Source organism: Vidua chalybeata, chromosome 2 (assembly GCF_026979565.1).
Source record: "Vidua chalybeata isolate OUT-0048 chromosome 2, bVidCha1 merged haplotype, whole genome shotgun sequence".
Taxonomy (NCBI): Eukaryota; Metazoa; Chordata; class Aves; order Passeriformes; family Viduidae; genus Vidua; species Vidua chalybeata.
Window position 1 is genome coordinate 87796963 of NC_071531.1, and position 15596 is coordinate 87812558.

The 15596-nt window shown below is 40.6% G+C and overlaps 1 protein-coding gene across 2 annotated transcripts; it reads right to left on the reverse strand.

Annotated features, from left to right (window-relative positions):
• Positions 1–150: 150 nt before the first annotated feature.
• On the reverse strand, positions 151–15128 carry POGLUT3 (protein O-glucosyltransferase 3). Of its 2 annotated transcripts, none has more exons than XM_053934896.1 (8): positions 14909–15128; positions 9937–10134; positions 9274–9560; positions 7674–7890; positions 6129–6325; positions 4960–5154; positions 3826–3930; positions 151–2980 (listed from the first exon to the last, which is right to left on the reverse strand). In XM_053934896.1, the coding sequence occupies exons 1-8, from the start codon at positions 15126–15128 to the stop codon at positions 2855–2857; spliced, it is 1545 nt and encodes a 514-aa protein (XP_053790871.1). In that variant the 3' UTR covers positions 151–2854. The 2 variants fall into 2 exon arrangements, with proteins under 2 accessions (XP_053790871.1, XP_053790872.1); XM_053934897.1 differs by lacking the exon at positions 14909–15128 and adding an exon at positions 10537–10599 and having other exon boundaries at positions 9937–10130.
• Between the last annotated feature and the right edge of the window lie 468 nt (positions 15129–15596).

The following is a 15596-nucleotide window of genomic DNA, read 5'->3' on the forward strand; positions in this document are numbered from 1 at the left end:
AGGTTTTACTCTCTGTTTAAAAAGTTAAATTATAGCAAAATTTAGTACTGTGGTATGGTAACAGTTTTCCAAAATTACCACCAACAAGAGATTTTTACACTTTTGAACAGTCACTGTTCAAGAACTACCACAGAATAATACAAAGTCCAGTCTATGTATGCCACTTAAAAATTCTATTTAATGTATGTATTACACTTCACATGCAAAAACAAGTTTTACTCAATATTTAGCATTTCCTGTAACACACCAGGCTGATGGGTATCATCCTCTTGGCAAACTCAAACAGATTTGAGATCTTTTCTAGCCTGGTGGAACAATTGTTACGATTGTTCTTCATTACAATCTAAATTGCATATAGTAGCACTAATGGCAGGAAGAGAGACTTTGCCTTACCTTCTTTTACCTTTGGAAGAGCTATAGTTATAAACTGAACCAGAATCTCTCAAAATACTATTGACTTGTAGTAAAAGTTCCACCATCTCTCTACTATTTTTTAAATTACAGGAAGAAGATGAGTGCACTCAATATTTTTCAGGATATTTCTCGCCTGTGAGCTATAAAAGCATGTGTAAGGCACTCTGTTGACAAACTAGTCTTTGCTTTGAAGTGATACTTATTACAAAAGCAAGGACTTTTTTTGGCAGAAGAGAATTAAGAATAGTTTCTTTCCCTTTTTGAGGGAAGAAAGGAGGGATAAAATATTCACATTTATTTATAGTCATAATTTAAATTTTATCTGATTCTTCTTCCAGTTTGAAAGACTTCCATTTCAAGCTAGGCAAGTTTTCCTCCACAGGTATTTCCAAAGAACCATGAAGTATGTGTCATGGCTCCCCCTATTCTCTCCCATTTTAAAAAATACAAATTAATCACTTTTGGACTCTTGATTTGAAATATGTGGAAAACATTGTTGTTCAACCATCTTCTATGCTTATTTGTCTTTGCTGAGCGCACCACCTCCATAAACACTGGTGAATATAAAAAGCACATGGCATAATGGGTAGTTTCTCAAAAGAAGATCACGTAATACAGTAAAAATGACTGTACACATAGAACGAAAGGAGAGCACATACTCAGTCTTAAGTGTCAACTTCAGCAATGGAACCCTGTTCCTGAACTTCGATGTAGAAAATTTTATGTCAGATGAGTGGAACATGTATTTATAGCGTGAAGTTCTAGGACTGGTTTTCATGTTAAATAAAAATACAACCACTATAAATATGAATGTTAGAACCAGAACAAAGAGAATTATGGGTAGAGCAACATGATACAGGTTTTTTTTCTTAACTGGCATAATGTAATAAATGAATGATGGACAGTTGCATCATCCTCTTTAGAAAGCCAAAGTTCTTTCCATATTTAGCATACTGCCTTTCTTCCTGTTCTAATGCAGAAATTTTATGTAATTTGCAGTGTAAAACCAAGAATGAAGCCTGCATGACATGTAAAGCACTAAATTTTGTGCACCAAATCAATCAGACAAGTCCACTGTCTTGAAGACATCTCCATTCTTTTTAGTGTAGGGAGGATTTGGTATCCATGACAGCTTTTATCTGACTGTAGTGAGTCAGGAGCTGCTCAGGCAGGCTGCATTAGCCAAGATGAAAACACAGAAATGGGTGCTTGTGGGCACTGGTCTTGGTATTGGTGTCTCCTTCCAGGACTATTTATGCATTTTGAAGTAGACAAACTTGGGCAAAAATCAACAGAGGTATTTGGAGTTGCATCCAGGACTAGGATGATTCTTCTGCCCCATCCAAAGGCAGACTTTATCACAAAGGTATGACCAGATCCTTCTGCCCTTGTGAATTTTGCATTGCTAGCTTCATGGCTGCAGATGAACTTCAGCAGAAGACCTGAAAACCTCTTGACCAGTCTGGAGCTAAGACACCCTCTGGAAAAAATGGCTTTGAATTAAACCAAGGAGGACAACCAGCTTCCCAATTGCTTTACATGGACTCTAACCCCTAGACTATTACACAAGAATTAAACTAGGTGGTCTAAATTTCAGATTTCACATAGTCCAGAATACTGTAGACAGTATTGTTGAACGAAGACACCAGTGTTTCCCATGGCCTGAAATTCCCAAGTCCTTTTGTGGATCTGTGCCTACATTTACAGTCACTGGCAGGTTTTCAGAGTGGTGATTTGGCACCCAAAGCACTGTGATTGTGATAGCTACATAGTCTGTTTTACAGTCTGTTTTAAAGCAGTATTTAATTCTGGCGATTGACAGCCATGATGATTATAAACTTATTTTTCCTATCTCTCCCCCTGCTCTCCATTTCCCTCTAAAATTGATAAGTATTATATCATGTTGTCTGTCACCTGTCATAAACCACAGAATAATCTGAAAGCACGACCAGATCTGATATTATTACATCTCAAATATTCATTTTCTTTGTCTAGTTTGAAAATTGTTTTGTATACAAGAAACAATCTAACACTGAGGTAAACTTTATGAAGAAATCATAACACTGTTTCAATGTATCACAAATGCTCCTTTAGAAAACTTGCACTGACTCATGGCAAGATCTTTGTGGCGACTAGTTCCTCACAAAACTTCAGTAAAAAGGTCCCATCTGGAACACGAGCAGTTCTGTGCTCTGCTTCCTGATGATGCATCAAACAAATCCCCCAGACACTCCCCACTGCAGGCTCAGTGTCTGTCTGGTGGTGGTCATGGAGCCAAAACTGTGAGAACCAACATTGTAGATCAGAATGAGCAGGAAAAGGGTATGAAAATACAAGAATACGTAACTAAGAATGCCTGCTACGGCATAAGAGTCTTAGATTTCACAGCTTAATTCCTATTCTCGCATTTTAAGTGGGTAATTTTCTCCATCCAGTACAGTTATAGATCTTCCCTTAAAGGCTTTTTCCTGTGGCAACTGCACACTGAGTCCCTGTCATCAGGCTGAGGTACAAGTTCCATTCCATCCCGTATTTCAGGTTTGCTGGCTTGGCGTTCGGCATATTTCTGAAATATGTAAACAACATTTAAGAATGCTATAAGCACCAACATATAATTCATGAAGCAGAATTTTCCTCCTCCCTTCCACTCAGAAGCCTACCTTTATCCAGGCTCCTTATGCCACTGTTCACAACCTCTGCACAAGGTGTCTTTGTAACACACCTACTAATGGCTACATTGCCTCTGAACACCTCCTTTCATGTTTCTGCCTATTATTATGGTAACTTGAATATTGTCATCATTTGTGCCTAACTACTTTACGCAGATAATGCATAAAAGTGTCATTTTTTTTACACTGAACAGTTCCAACCTTTGTGTTAACCTGTGGCTGGTGAAGCTGCCATCTAACTGCACAGCAGTACAGGAAAAAGATATTTTCAGAGAGGAGAAACTTCTTTCACTAGAGATTTGCATTTTCTAAGGAAGAAATGACTACTGGGCCTGCTTCATCCCCTACACTCTACTAGTCACACTTCTGGAACTTCTTTTCCATGTATTCATCATTTTGTAGTAGAGTAGCTCACAATGCAAGCGTGAGAAGTATGAAGGGAAAAAGGAAGAAAACTGGATACACAGATTATCTCTTACAGAGACCTACTGGAAACCAAATACCAAGTGACAATGAAAACAGGGCTGACTGGAGATGGGGGCAAACAAATTCCTGATTCTGTAAAATAACTATGATGTCAGGTAGATTCTTTAATGAAGAAGCAGGGTTTAGCAAAGCTCTTCACACTGATCTCTTATGATTAACATGTACCCTGTCTGCTACTGATCTAAGGACTGAATATGAAATTTGTAGCATCAGTAGCAGCTGGGAGGAGAACAATAAACTGATCTATTGTACTTACCTGGAGCACTTTATAATAGTAGCAGTAAAACCTGTGAGGCTGAAGTAATTCTCTTGCTATTAGTTGTCCTTCTTTAGCAATTTTTCTTGCTTCCTCATCATTTTCCTGGAAAATTCAGATGAAACAAAGGAATAACGGAGCAATCAGTGAGTTACTCAAAGCCTGACTAGCATTAGAAGTTTTATTAAATGGCCTATTCAAATCTGCAAAATTAACTGCAATTACTGGTAGATTGCAAAGGCATGATTAAAATTGCAGATTTGTTTAAAAATACTGAATTGCTTTTATTGTCACTACTGCTACCTTAGGGCTATCAATAACAACTTTCATGACTAACTGTACAATTTTGAAAACTCAGTTGATTACTGCTCTACCATTTTGTCCAAGCCACAAGCCTCTTCAAAATCAGTTCTAGTATTTCCCAGACCTACATAGTTTTACAGAGGACAAAACCACAGCTCTTGTCCTGTCCAATGCAACAGAATTCAATGTCTTCTTTTTAAAAATAACTGCATGAATTCATGTACTTACTCTCAAGCTTTTTAGGTCTATATTGCAAAGCTTTTAGCACTCTCCTCTGATTCTTTAGGCAGAACTACAGTACTCAGAAAAGAAACTCTTCCTGTGTTTTTTTAACCTTAACAGCACTTTGACATAAAGTACAAATAGTATTTTCAATTACAGAATCGTATCTGTTTGCTTAAAGGATCCCAGCCTCTCACACAGAGCATGTTACAGAGAGCAGCATTTTTTTTGTACATTCAAACAGAACATGCAGTAACTTCTGCTCTAGTCAGGGCCTAAAAAACCTATGGCATTAATTAAGCAGTATCTAGGAATCTGGTTGTTTCTTTCACAATTACCTTAGTCAGTATACTAAGGCTCTGACTCATGAACTCTTCTGCTCATACCTAAAATGAACACTTAAGTAAGTATTGCCCTAAATAGAGATGGTTACTTCAAACAAGGCCTTCCCATTTTATACTAACAACAAAATGTACTTCCTTTATTCCAGGATCTCAACAGAGTTCATGCAAAATATATATATGTGTAAATACAAAAGAAAAGACTACTAAGATAAATTGTTTACATGTTTGTTCATCACTCTGAACTTGAATCAGTAATGGAGCTTACCTTAGCCCATTCTATTTTCTCTAGCAAATCCTCTAAGTTTCTCTTAACTGGAACATAATGTTTCCAAGGTTTTAATCCAATATAAAAGTGTTCATAGTACTGGGAATCTTGCTTCAATACCAGGCTGTCACCCAGCAAGAGGTATGGAAACCTGTAAGCTGCTACAGTGCCATCTACATTCACTTGGTATTTGTACTACAGCGTGAAGAGAGAGGAAAAAAAAAGGTGAAATGTTTTGTATCAGAATGGGAACAATGACTGTATAATATTATTTTAACAGGCAAGAAGTAATCATGTCTATTCATTTTCATCTTCAAACTTGTTTTAGTGTTAAGCACGTGTAGTTTCATGGTCTTCTGGATAACATAATGGAAAAAGGATTTGTTTCCAACATGAGGCTGACAGTCAAGAACCTTTGTGTCACATGAACTGCCTGATGGGTGTCCTACTGAAGTGTCCTGGGACAGAGCAAGGACTACAGCAGGGAAGGAAAGAAAACTAACCTATACTTCAATTCAAACAAAGTAAATTTATTCTGACTTAACATTATTATATAGAATAACCTGAAACATATTATTTATAAAATAAGCTGAAATATTATACTAGAAATAACCATGAATGTAGTGCTTTGGCAGATGTTCTTGGCTGTTACAGCATTTCTGAAATATTGATCTTCAGAATAGAATTTCAATTGCTATATATTATAATGGCTTTATACAGGACTCTGTCCCCTTTATTTCTTATATCTCTCTTGCAGTAGAATTTGTATGTTAAAGTACAACAAAAACACTCATCTATTTTTCTAATTTGTTACTACACAGACTCTTTCTGACATCCATAGTGTACTTGAAATGGCTGTAAGTTGTGTTCATTGTTTTCATATTTACCCCAAATCAAAGAAACCCAGATGGTGAGAAATCCAATTTCTCAATCTACTATAACATAAAAATAAGCCAAGATGTCTCTAAAGGTCTTTCTTGGCTTTCTCTACAAGTGTGTCACACTAGGACATTGATTACAGGTGGTTTATCTACGCTGCATGGACTTGTGCTCCCACAGCAGCATAATTATTTTGTTTACTGAAAAGAATTAACAAAAGTAAGCTTTGTCTTTTCAGTTGGTAAGAACCTGACAGTAAAATTAATCCAAAACCATAATTTGATTGCTACCTTAAAGAAGTCAAAGAAGCCCATCAGCTGAGCCTTCCCCAGCTCTTTTTCTTTTTCTCTGAAGAAGAAATATCCAGTTATTCCAGCATCTAGTAGTTCTGGATTTTCCTTGGATAACTTGACAAGATGGAGACGTTCTTCTCTGCTGTCTCGACCTCTGAATAAAGCCCGCTCAGTTTTGTTTTCCCAGAAGGGGCCTATGAGCAGTAAGTGATAAGGCAAAAGCAAACAACAGTGAAATGTCTGCTCAAGGCAAATAAGGAGCTTGGTCTGACAGTGGCATTACACTTGGAAACATGGTAGGACAGGCAGGGTTTCCCATAACCCCTTATTAATCACAGGTTTAAACTTTCAATTCTGGTTTGAGTTTTGGGATGAGAAATTCATACAGTGAAAATCAGAGAATTGCTTTTCCACTCAACAATTTTGTATTTCAATAACTTCAACTATCTTGAAAGCTACCTAAGGGATTATAATAATAAAATATGTAAGGAAAATACTAATAATTAAAGCAATTCTCCATCCATAAAGCCTGCTACAATAACCTAATTTCTTTAGTAAAATCCACCTCTGCTACCCAGCAATTTAGTTAGGTCCTTGAAGAACCACTTAATGATGCCTTCAAAAAGAAAATAAATGGCTATGTTGTGTCCTCTAAACACTTAGCAAGAGTCTGAAAGACTTAATCTCTCTTTACTGCATTAACTATGCTCTTCCTCACCTTTCTGCTGAAAATTTCCCTAAAGGACCTACCAAATGGAGTAGTCTCTTACTGTCTCCTAATTGGAAAAGCAGCTGTACTAAATCAGTAAACACACAATTGCCTCTCACTGACCATTTAATTGAAATATTAATTTAAAAACTAATAAAGAAAAGAGGCACTGAGAACTAATTAAATAAAAAGAAATAACTTTCCACTCCAGTTTTACTCCTTAGGTATTGCTTATGCCATTTGTTTGATCCCGAAGTATTCTTTAATTTCTTGAGGGGGAGGAAGACACCTGTCAGTAAAGCTGACTCCTCTTTCAAAGCCAGAAGAGCAATTCAAGAGATCTCACTCTGAGGTATTTTTTTTTCATATATACAATGTTTTCTCATTTGAAAGAGGCTGCAGCACAGTATCAGCTTACTTCTTTCAGGATTCAAATTAATTTTAATGTTCTGTACACAGAACATTGGGCCATAACAGAGTCAGGAAAGGGTGATGTTTTGATTAGAATAAACATATTTGAGCCCTTTACTGAGGAGAAAGGCCTTTTAATTACACTTACTTTTACTTTGCCAGATCACAGTAGGCATCTTCCAGATATCTTTAACGTAAAATTCATGTTTATTGCAAACTGGACTTCTTAAATTTTGGTTCTAAATGATACACCTGCTTAGTGGCAGTGTTGAGAAGTGTTTGCAATCTGTAAAGACTAAGCTACTTGTATTCAGAGATGTCCCAGGGCACTTTTAACTGAAGATTCAACACATTATTTGAATGCAACTTGCTTCTTTGACGGAAATCATAAATTCTTTTTAAACCCACAGTCTCTAATTCACCTGTGTTTCCTTGAATGGAAAGGAGATCATTGGTGACTCCACGCAGGGTTTCCAGAGTTGAGTGGGTTACATCATACGTCGGCAGGACGATATCTCTGGAATCCACAGAGCCACACCAGGAGATGACAGGTACAGGCCCAGGTGTATCATTAGCTTTCCGGTGCTCAACTGGCCAGTCTCCAACATTGAGATAAAACTCCACGTCAGGAAGACGAACCTAAACGTGTACCCAAGAAAGGATAATAACACAGAGAAGCTGTCTGTCACTCTTACATCTACTCCTCAGTTCTCTCAAGTCATGCAGACTCAGGGCACCTACTGGATAGTCCATAGATTTAACTGTGCTTAATGCATGAATTCCAAGCTTCTGCCCTGCAAGCAAGTTTGAAAGGAACACCCAGAGGCCATGAAACGCTCCCAGTTGGGCCTTAGCCCCTGGAGCTTTCCAAGCATTTTCATTACTGCCAGGACCAGTGTCGGGGTCAGGTTGGCAAGACCCCAACAGTGTGAAAGTCCTTTTTCCCTAGCCCAGCAGCCAAAGAAGAGGTCTGGAAGGTGTGAAGCTGAGTTTTCAAGGTTGTTTATTTCTTCTTATCTAAAAGATTTTCTCTTTGACCTGCTGAGGTCCACCTAGTACAGAAGCCATGGCAGTCTGCCCCGAGCCCCGGGCATCTCCCACATTATATACCCAAAATTACATATACCATGTTTACAGTTCCTGTACCAATACCTAAAATCTATGTTGGACAGAGTGTCCCTATCCTAGACCAATAGAAAAGTGTCACTATCACACGGAGTCATGGAGGACAAGAAGAAGGAAGAAAAGGCTAGGGCACGCCCAGATTCCTCCATATTGTATCCCTGAATTACATTCTAAAAACCCCAAAAGTCTACTTTTTCACCCTGTGCCAATTCCCTTATTACACTACTTGATCCCTTTTGGCTTGTAATTCCTCATATAAGGTTGGCAGCCTCTCCCATGGGCTAAAATCAAAGCCACAGGTGTTTTTGACTTGTTGCCAAGATCCCTGAGCCAGGGTCTCGAGGCATCCAGAGCAGCCAAAGGGATGTTCTGGACTCCGACAGACCAGCCCCCCCACATTACTCCTAACACCCAGTGTTGTCTTGATGGAATGTCAAATCTTACTTCAGGAACTATACATGTGAAGATACAAGAACAATTGCGGTACTGCCATATTTAATTACGTTTAGCCTGGACAAGAGACGACTGAGAGGGGATCTTGTCAACGCTTACAAATATCTTAAGGGCAGCTGTCAAGAGGATGGGGCCAGACTCTTTCCAATGGTGCTCAGCGACAGGACAAGGGGAGACAGCCATATACTTAAACACAGGAAGTGTCATCTGAATATGAAGAAAAACTTCCTTATTGTGAGGGTGATGAGGCCATGGAACAAGCTGCCCAGACAGGCTGTGGATATTCAAAACCCACCCCAAAGGTGATCCTGTGCAACCAGTTCTGGGTGAACCTGCTTTGGCAGGGGAGTTTGACTAGATGTTCTCCAGAGCTGCCTTCCCACCCCAACCACTCTGTGGTTCTGTGATATTGCCTTAATAGTCTGACATGATCCAAACTGGTACCTTTCTGGCCAGGGACAGGAACATTTCATCAGAGAACATTTTGAAGTCTGTGTACTTCCCTAAGGAGCGCCGGTAGATGTGATTATCCAGAATTGTGTAATGAACAATAGCACCTCTTGCTTGGCTGAACTTTGCTGGGATTTCCTTAAGCATTCGCTGCAGGTCAATGGTGGGAAACGAAATGAAGTCTTCTGTAATCTGAGGCTCTTGGGATGGACAGGACATCATGTCCTGCCAGACCTCAGGGTCTTCTTCAGGACAGTCACAGTATTCATGATAAACTGGTTCTGTGGAAAACAAAGCACCCAGAGTCTGTATTTGTGATTCTACAGCACACATAACTTATGCATTGCAGTGGCTTGGCATTTTTATACCATGTTTTCTACAGTTTTCCTGGGAAATAATCCTTCCTATAATTTCTGGAATTCTGCAGTGTAACTGAGAAAACAGCAACATTCTTCTCTTTTCAGAAATACAAGACTTTGTGTTATCAGGGTGAAATTATTCTGCTAAATGAAGCTCCATTTCTGTGAACCTGCCAAGCACGTGGAGATTCAGAGCTGTTTGAGCTGCCCACAGCTACCACAGCCCAGGTATTGCAGTTTCAAATATATCCAAATTCAGAACTTTGACACATTACATTATATCAAAAAATACTCTTACCTTTCAAAATATAAGGTGATTGAGCCACATGCTGATCACCATAAAGTATCTCAATTTTTAATCCTTTTGTGACACTTCCATACATCCGATACCGCATAAGGAATGTACCATCATTTCTATCCAAAGGCCGAGGGGTGTAAATTCTGGTGACTTCTTTTGGAGAAAGTGCTTTAATTACCACTTTAAACTGTGTTCTTCCTGGCAAGAGGAAAATAAAACCAGACAAAATCACTTTAAGCTATTAGAATTACATCTAGTAAATAAAGGTAAGGAGCAAACTCCACTAAATTAAGACCACTGAATTTAATTTATTTTTCACTACAATTTTTTAATTATACCAAGTTGTTAAAACTAGTTTCCAGTGATGAAATACCATCCTACCAAATATTCTTAGTCATTGCACACCTCTAAATGGAAAACCTGCAGGTGTAGATAAGAAGTTAAATATTTGATTACAAGACAGAAGGAAAGGCTAACAGTATTTTGAAAATAAGATTAGGTTTTATTCTAAGTTTTCAAGTTAGGGCTCTGAGGAACAATAATTTCCTCTAGAGTAAGAAAGACAGGGAACAAAGTTAAAGTAACAGCAGAAAAGAATACTTGCCAGCTTGCAGAAAGGCAGTTGCAGCATGCAGGAGTCACATACAAATTGTTCAGCTTTGGGCTGCTGCTGACTGTCTTGCACATTTAAAGTCCCAGCTACTGAAAAGCAGGGATAAGAGAATGATAGTAGCGATGTTCCCTGGACATCTGTCTGACCTGTGCTTAAAGATCACCAGCATTTCATCATTAATGCACTAAGACATGGAATAATTTATGGACAATATGAGTATGCATAAACATAAATCTGTTATAGTCTTTAGTTCTATCACAAGTGGTCATTGTCAACTTTATTAATAAAAAAAAGGAGCAGGACGGTCTAAGCATTGTGAACCAAACAAATACAATAAATGCTACCACCAAGTAGTATGCAGAAATAAATGAAACTGAAAAAATCCAGATAGAATCAAGATGTTACTAAAATCTGACTATGTCGCGACAGCACTAAATGTTTGAGATGTCAAAGTTAACTCCATACTTTGCACCCACAGATAAATGCACTGATGTAGTAAGTACCAGTCTTTTAATGGTTAATGATGTCTTCCTTAGATCACTGGGTCTTGAAATTGGATTTAAGTCAAATACTGCGCAAGAATATTCAGATTAAATGACTCCTGAAAGAGAGTCACTGCAAGTCACAACCACCATTTTAAACTTGCTTCAAAGTAACTGACTTTAACCAAGTACCCAGTCCCTATGACTATCACCTAGTATTATTTGGATGAAGAAGTATTCACATCCAGAGTATGTCATGATGTTCACCAAGAAAAGTTTCCTGTTGGTAACACGTCATTGTCTCCTTGTACCCATTTTATTAAACAGCATTTTTACTGGGTATAGTGATTTCCCACTAAAGAAAAGTAAGTTTTCAGCTGTCATAAAAATGAGTGAATATTGTGAAATCAGAAGTCAAATATTACTGATGTTTCTATCCTTGCCCTCACCTACAGGAAGTAACTAAGTGGGTCTTTTCCCCTGCTGGTTATGTACGTCCTGCTCTAGACACGATGAGCCCTTGATCTACCCAAAGGATTTGTTAGGTTTAGTTGGTGTCACTTTAAACATAGGAATAATTTGATAAGAGAAGTGACTGATAACAAAGCTCTCTGGGAAAAAGCTAACTCCACTGAAAGTGAAGGGGAAGGAAAATGAGACTGAGCATCTCATGGAAGTACAAATAATTCACTGGAGGAAATAGACTTCTTGTTTGTAATTTACAACATTCATTGTGTAATGGGGCCAAGGTCTCCACTGTATACTTAATCATAACAGCTTTTTGGTGATTTTTATTTTTTATTTGGAGGAAGTTACCATGGTACTCATGTTTTTTTTTTTTTTTTTTTTTTTTTTTTTTTTTTTTTGTTTCTCTCAATCCAAAGGAATTACAAAAAAAGAAAATGTGTCCTTGTTGAATCAGCACTGCTAGTACTTCTCTGTTACCCTGAAAAACATGTCTGGGACAGCATTTTAAGTACAAAATAATTTCCCAGTACTAAAGAGAGACTAAAATATGGACACAGTCAAAATGGGATACTTTATGAAATCCAGATAATGACACCTACTTTACGCATTTTTTTTTCTTCTGTTCAGCTTGCAAAAGAGGTATGCCACACATGGAGGAACAAGTGACAAAATAGAGGGAAAGAGGGAAAAAGTAACAAGATACTGAATTTAGGCAAATTGTTAGAGAAGAACAAAAAAATCTAGTTACCCTATTTCTGACATGTATGCTGAAGAGAAATTAAAAGATCTTAAAAGTAGATTTTTTGATTCAACTGGAATTTTTTGATTTTACTGGAGTTGTTGTTGGTTACTTTCACAGATGGAAATCACAAAATCGACAGACTCACTACAGAGACACACAAATTATTAGCCTATACTTTCAGAGAGTCAGATGCAAGAGCATATATTCAGTAACAAACAAATACAGGTCTTGTGTGTGATCATCACAAAAGCCCAGGGATCATGGCAACCAAAGACCCCAAGGGAAGTCCTGCAGTGCCCAGGTATGAAGGTGAGTGAACTGAGATGTACAACTCTGTTTGGCAGCACTGGAATGAGAGCTGGAAGAAGCATGCCCTGCTCTTTGAAAGCATCTGGTGAAACCTGCAACAATACTTGGGAAGCCTCGAAAAATATTTGTTAGCAGACTGTGTTGATCATCTGAACAACATTTAACAGCTGATTTTATCATGGTCAATAGTATATAAAGACATGGTTAGTAGTTGTTAAGCCTAGGATAAAACCTAGCAGAAAAGAAGGATAAGGCTTATCTAAGTAGCCAGAGGGAAAAAAAATCTATGCAGTTTACACTAAAAGAAAGTTCTTTATTTTCAACAGGGGTTTTCTTAATCTTTGAAATAATTTTTCTAGGGAAAGAATGAATTCTGCATCATTCGACATCTTCCCAGAAAAGCAGGTCAAACAGTTACAGCCTCCAGGTTGAAATTCCAGTGTAATGTGCAATGGTGCATATTAACTCTGGTGAACAGACTAGATATTTAGAAAACAAATCTGGATTTAAAATCTACTAATTATGCTATACAAGTTTTATAATGGATCCCAGTGAGTCCTGACCCACTTGACTGAAATTCCAATGTACACAAAAATAATTTAATAGATTTGGACACATTTCACAACTGTGATGTCTTAAACGTAGCTCTGCTGCTCTGATCACAGTGTTCCTGTTTAGCAATGGGGGTGATAATGTGAATTTTTTGCTATCTCAACAGGTATATTTTGAGACATATTCAGTTTATATTGGAGAGTGGTGCCTAAATAAATATTGTTAATTGTAATTCTTAATGACATTTTACAGATGTGAACATTTTAAATCATTTGAGAACAGAAGTTTATAGCCAGGGTCGCTGTGAATACTTCAAACAGTGTTCATACACTGGAATATGATTAACTCTACCACTAATTTTTTTAAGGATACTAGGCACCCTCCTAAACAATTCCTGGCACGGGACAGCAGTTAGCACAGGCCGAGGCAACAGCTCTTCCCTGCCAGCAGCACGTATGCTCTGTCTTTGACTGGAGGCCACAGCAGGTCATGGGATGAATGGAGATCACTCCATGCCAGGTGGCACTACTGGGACTTGGAAACTTTCCTGGGACACTGAATTTATTAACATAAATACGAACACACTGCAATCAAAACTAGGTTCTCAGTACCCATGTCCTCCCAGTTTATCTTGGAGGACGTACACTAGCATGAGAATCCAACTGAACTTCACACCTTTTCACCCTCAGCAATCTGTTGTTTGAACCCACGGCTCTCCCTGTGCAGCTGCTACCAGCCTCCACCGCACAGGCAGTGAGCATGCAGTCATATTTTGGACTGCAATTACAAAACTGTGCTGACATCCAGCACCAAGCTGCAACACCAGATGGAGAAAGCCCAGACCTGAAATACCTGAAGTATCCACACTCCTGTCAGACTGAAGACATACCCTGTATAATATATGGCTACTCCTTAATTCTGCAAGCAGCAGCTTTCTAACTGACAAGACATGAAGAGGCCGTGCATACTTGGTAGCTGCCCTCTCAGTACCATCTCTGTGAACAGTAAACAATACACAGCAAATTAAGTAGGTTCTACTTAATTAGCTGTGTAAATTAGCAACATAAGATTTCCTCTGGGGCTACCTCAGGCTTATCTTTATTATGGAATCTGTGACACAAAAGTAATTTTTATTCCAAATTTAAACTATTAATATAGAGTGTGTGGAGTTAACTTGCAGCAGCAAACAGCTGACTTGCATCATACCACTGGCCTGCAAGAACAAAACCAATTCCCACCCTTAGGAGAAGTGTCATGGGATGGTTTGTGCTTGTGCTGAGTAAACAACAAATGAAAATTACTCCTTAACGGAGCAGCAGTAGGATAACAGAGCCCAGAGGGCTCTGCTGACTGAGATAGAAATTTTAAGCAACTGGTGTAAGTGCGGCATTAAAAATAATTACGTTACCACTTCCCAGCTGTGTACTGGGATTTTACGTCCACTAGCTCCAGAAACACTGGTTCTTTCTGAGCTTACGGTTCTTTGCTGTAAATTCCATACTGTTTAGAGCAGGCTACTGGTGAGAGCAGAGGAGGCACCGGGCAGCACCAGAAGAAAGGAGGCTCTGATCATGTGCTTCACTTGCCATCCTGCGTGTCCCGGGCGCTGCGGGACAGGGCGCGGGGGGCAGCCCGGGAGCAGCGATGGCACAGCCACCGCCCGGGACGGGGAAAGGAAGGAAGCAAGGAGGAGCGGAAGAGGGGAAGGGGTGGGCACCTCCAGCCAGGTTCTGTGGCAAAAAACCGCGGCCAGGGTTAGGGTCTCCATTCCGCGCCCCTGCCCGCGCCGGAGCACACGAACGGTACCTGGCGGGGAGCGGGAGAAGTTGCGTCCGGCCGCGCTGACCGCCTGGATGTAGAAGTACCGCACGGGCACGGTGAGCCTCGCGTCCAGCCCGGGGCCCCACGCCAGGCTCCGCTCGGCGCTCACGGGGTCCGCGGGCTCCGCCGGCTCCGCCTGCCGCAGCAGCGGCCCCGCGGCGCCCAGCAGCAGCAGCAGCACCGGCAGCAGCCCGCGGCCCCCCATCGCCCCGCCGGCCCCCTCCGCGCCCGCTCGGAGCGGGGTCCGGGGCCTCCTCGGGCCCTGCGCGGACCCCGCCCGCTCCCCGCCCCGCGGGGCGGCCCGACGGCGCCGGGGCCGGGTAGAGCCGGAGGGAGGCGAGGAGAGGGCCGGGCTTTTCCCGCGCAGCTGAATCCGTCTCCGCCTTTGCTGGTCCTCCTCCGGGCTGTCCCGCGATGTCCCCAGGGAGGTCGCGGGGTGAGAGGCCAGCCCAGGCCAGCCCAGCCCGTGTGCGCCGGACCGCGCCGGCGGCGGGAGCGCGCCCTGCCCGCGGGGCTCAGGCACGGGAGCGGGTTCGGAGCCGTGCACTTCCCCGGAGCCGCGGGAAATACGGCACAGCCGCTCTGAGAGCGGGGAGCGGGCTCGGACCCGCTGGTCTGCGGTTGCCTGTCCCGAGAGGTTTTTCTTCCCTGACTGTGGGCGCTTTGCCGGACG

Excerpts from the sequence above, each read along its gene's own strand:
- POGLUT3 (XM_053934896.1), bottom strand. The coding sequence starts at position 15,128 with ATGGGGGGCCGCGGGCTGCTGCCGGTGCTGCTGCTGCTGCTGGGCGCC. Across the intron at positions 9,561-9,936 it reads ATCACCTTATATTTTGAAAG|AACCAGTTTATCATGAATAC; the intron begins GTAAGAGTATTT and ends TGTTTTCCACAG. Across the intron at positions 3,931-4,959 it reads AGAAAATAGAATGGGCTAAG|GAAAATGATGAGGAAGCAAG; the intron begins GTAAGCTCCATT and ends TGAATTTTCCAG.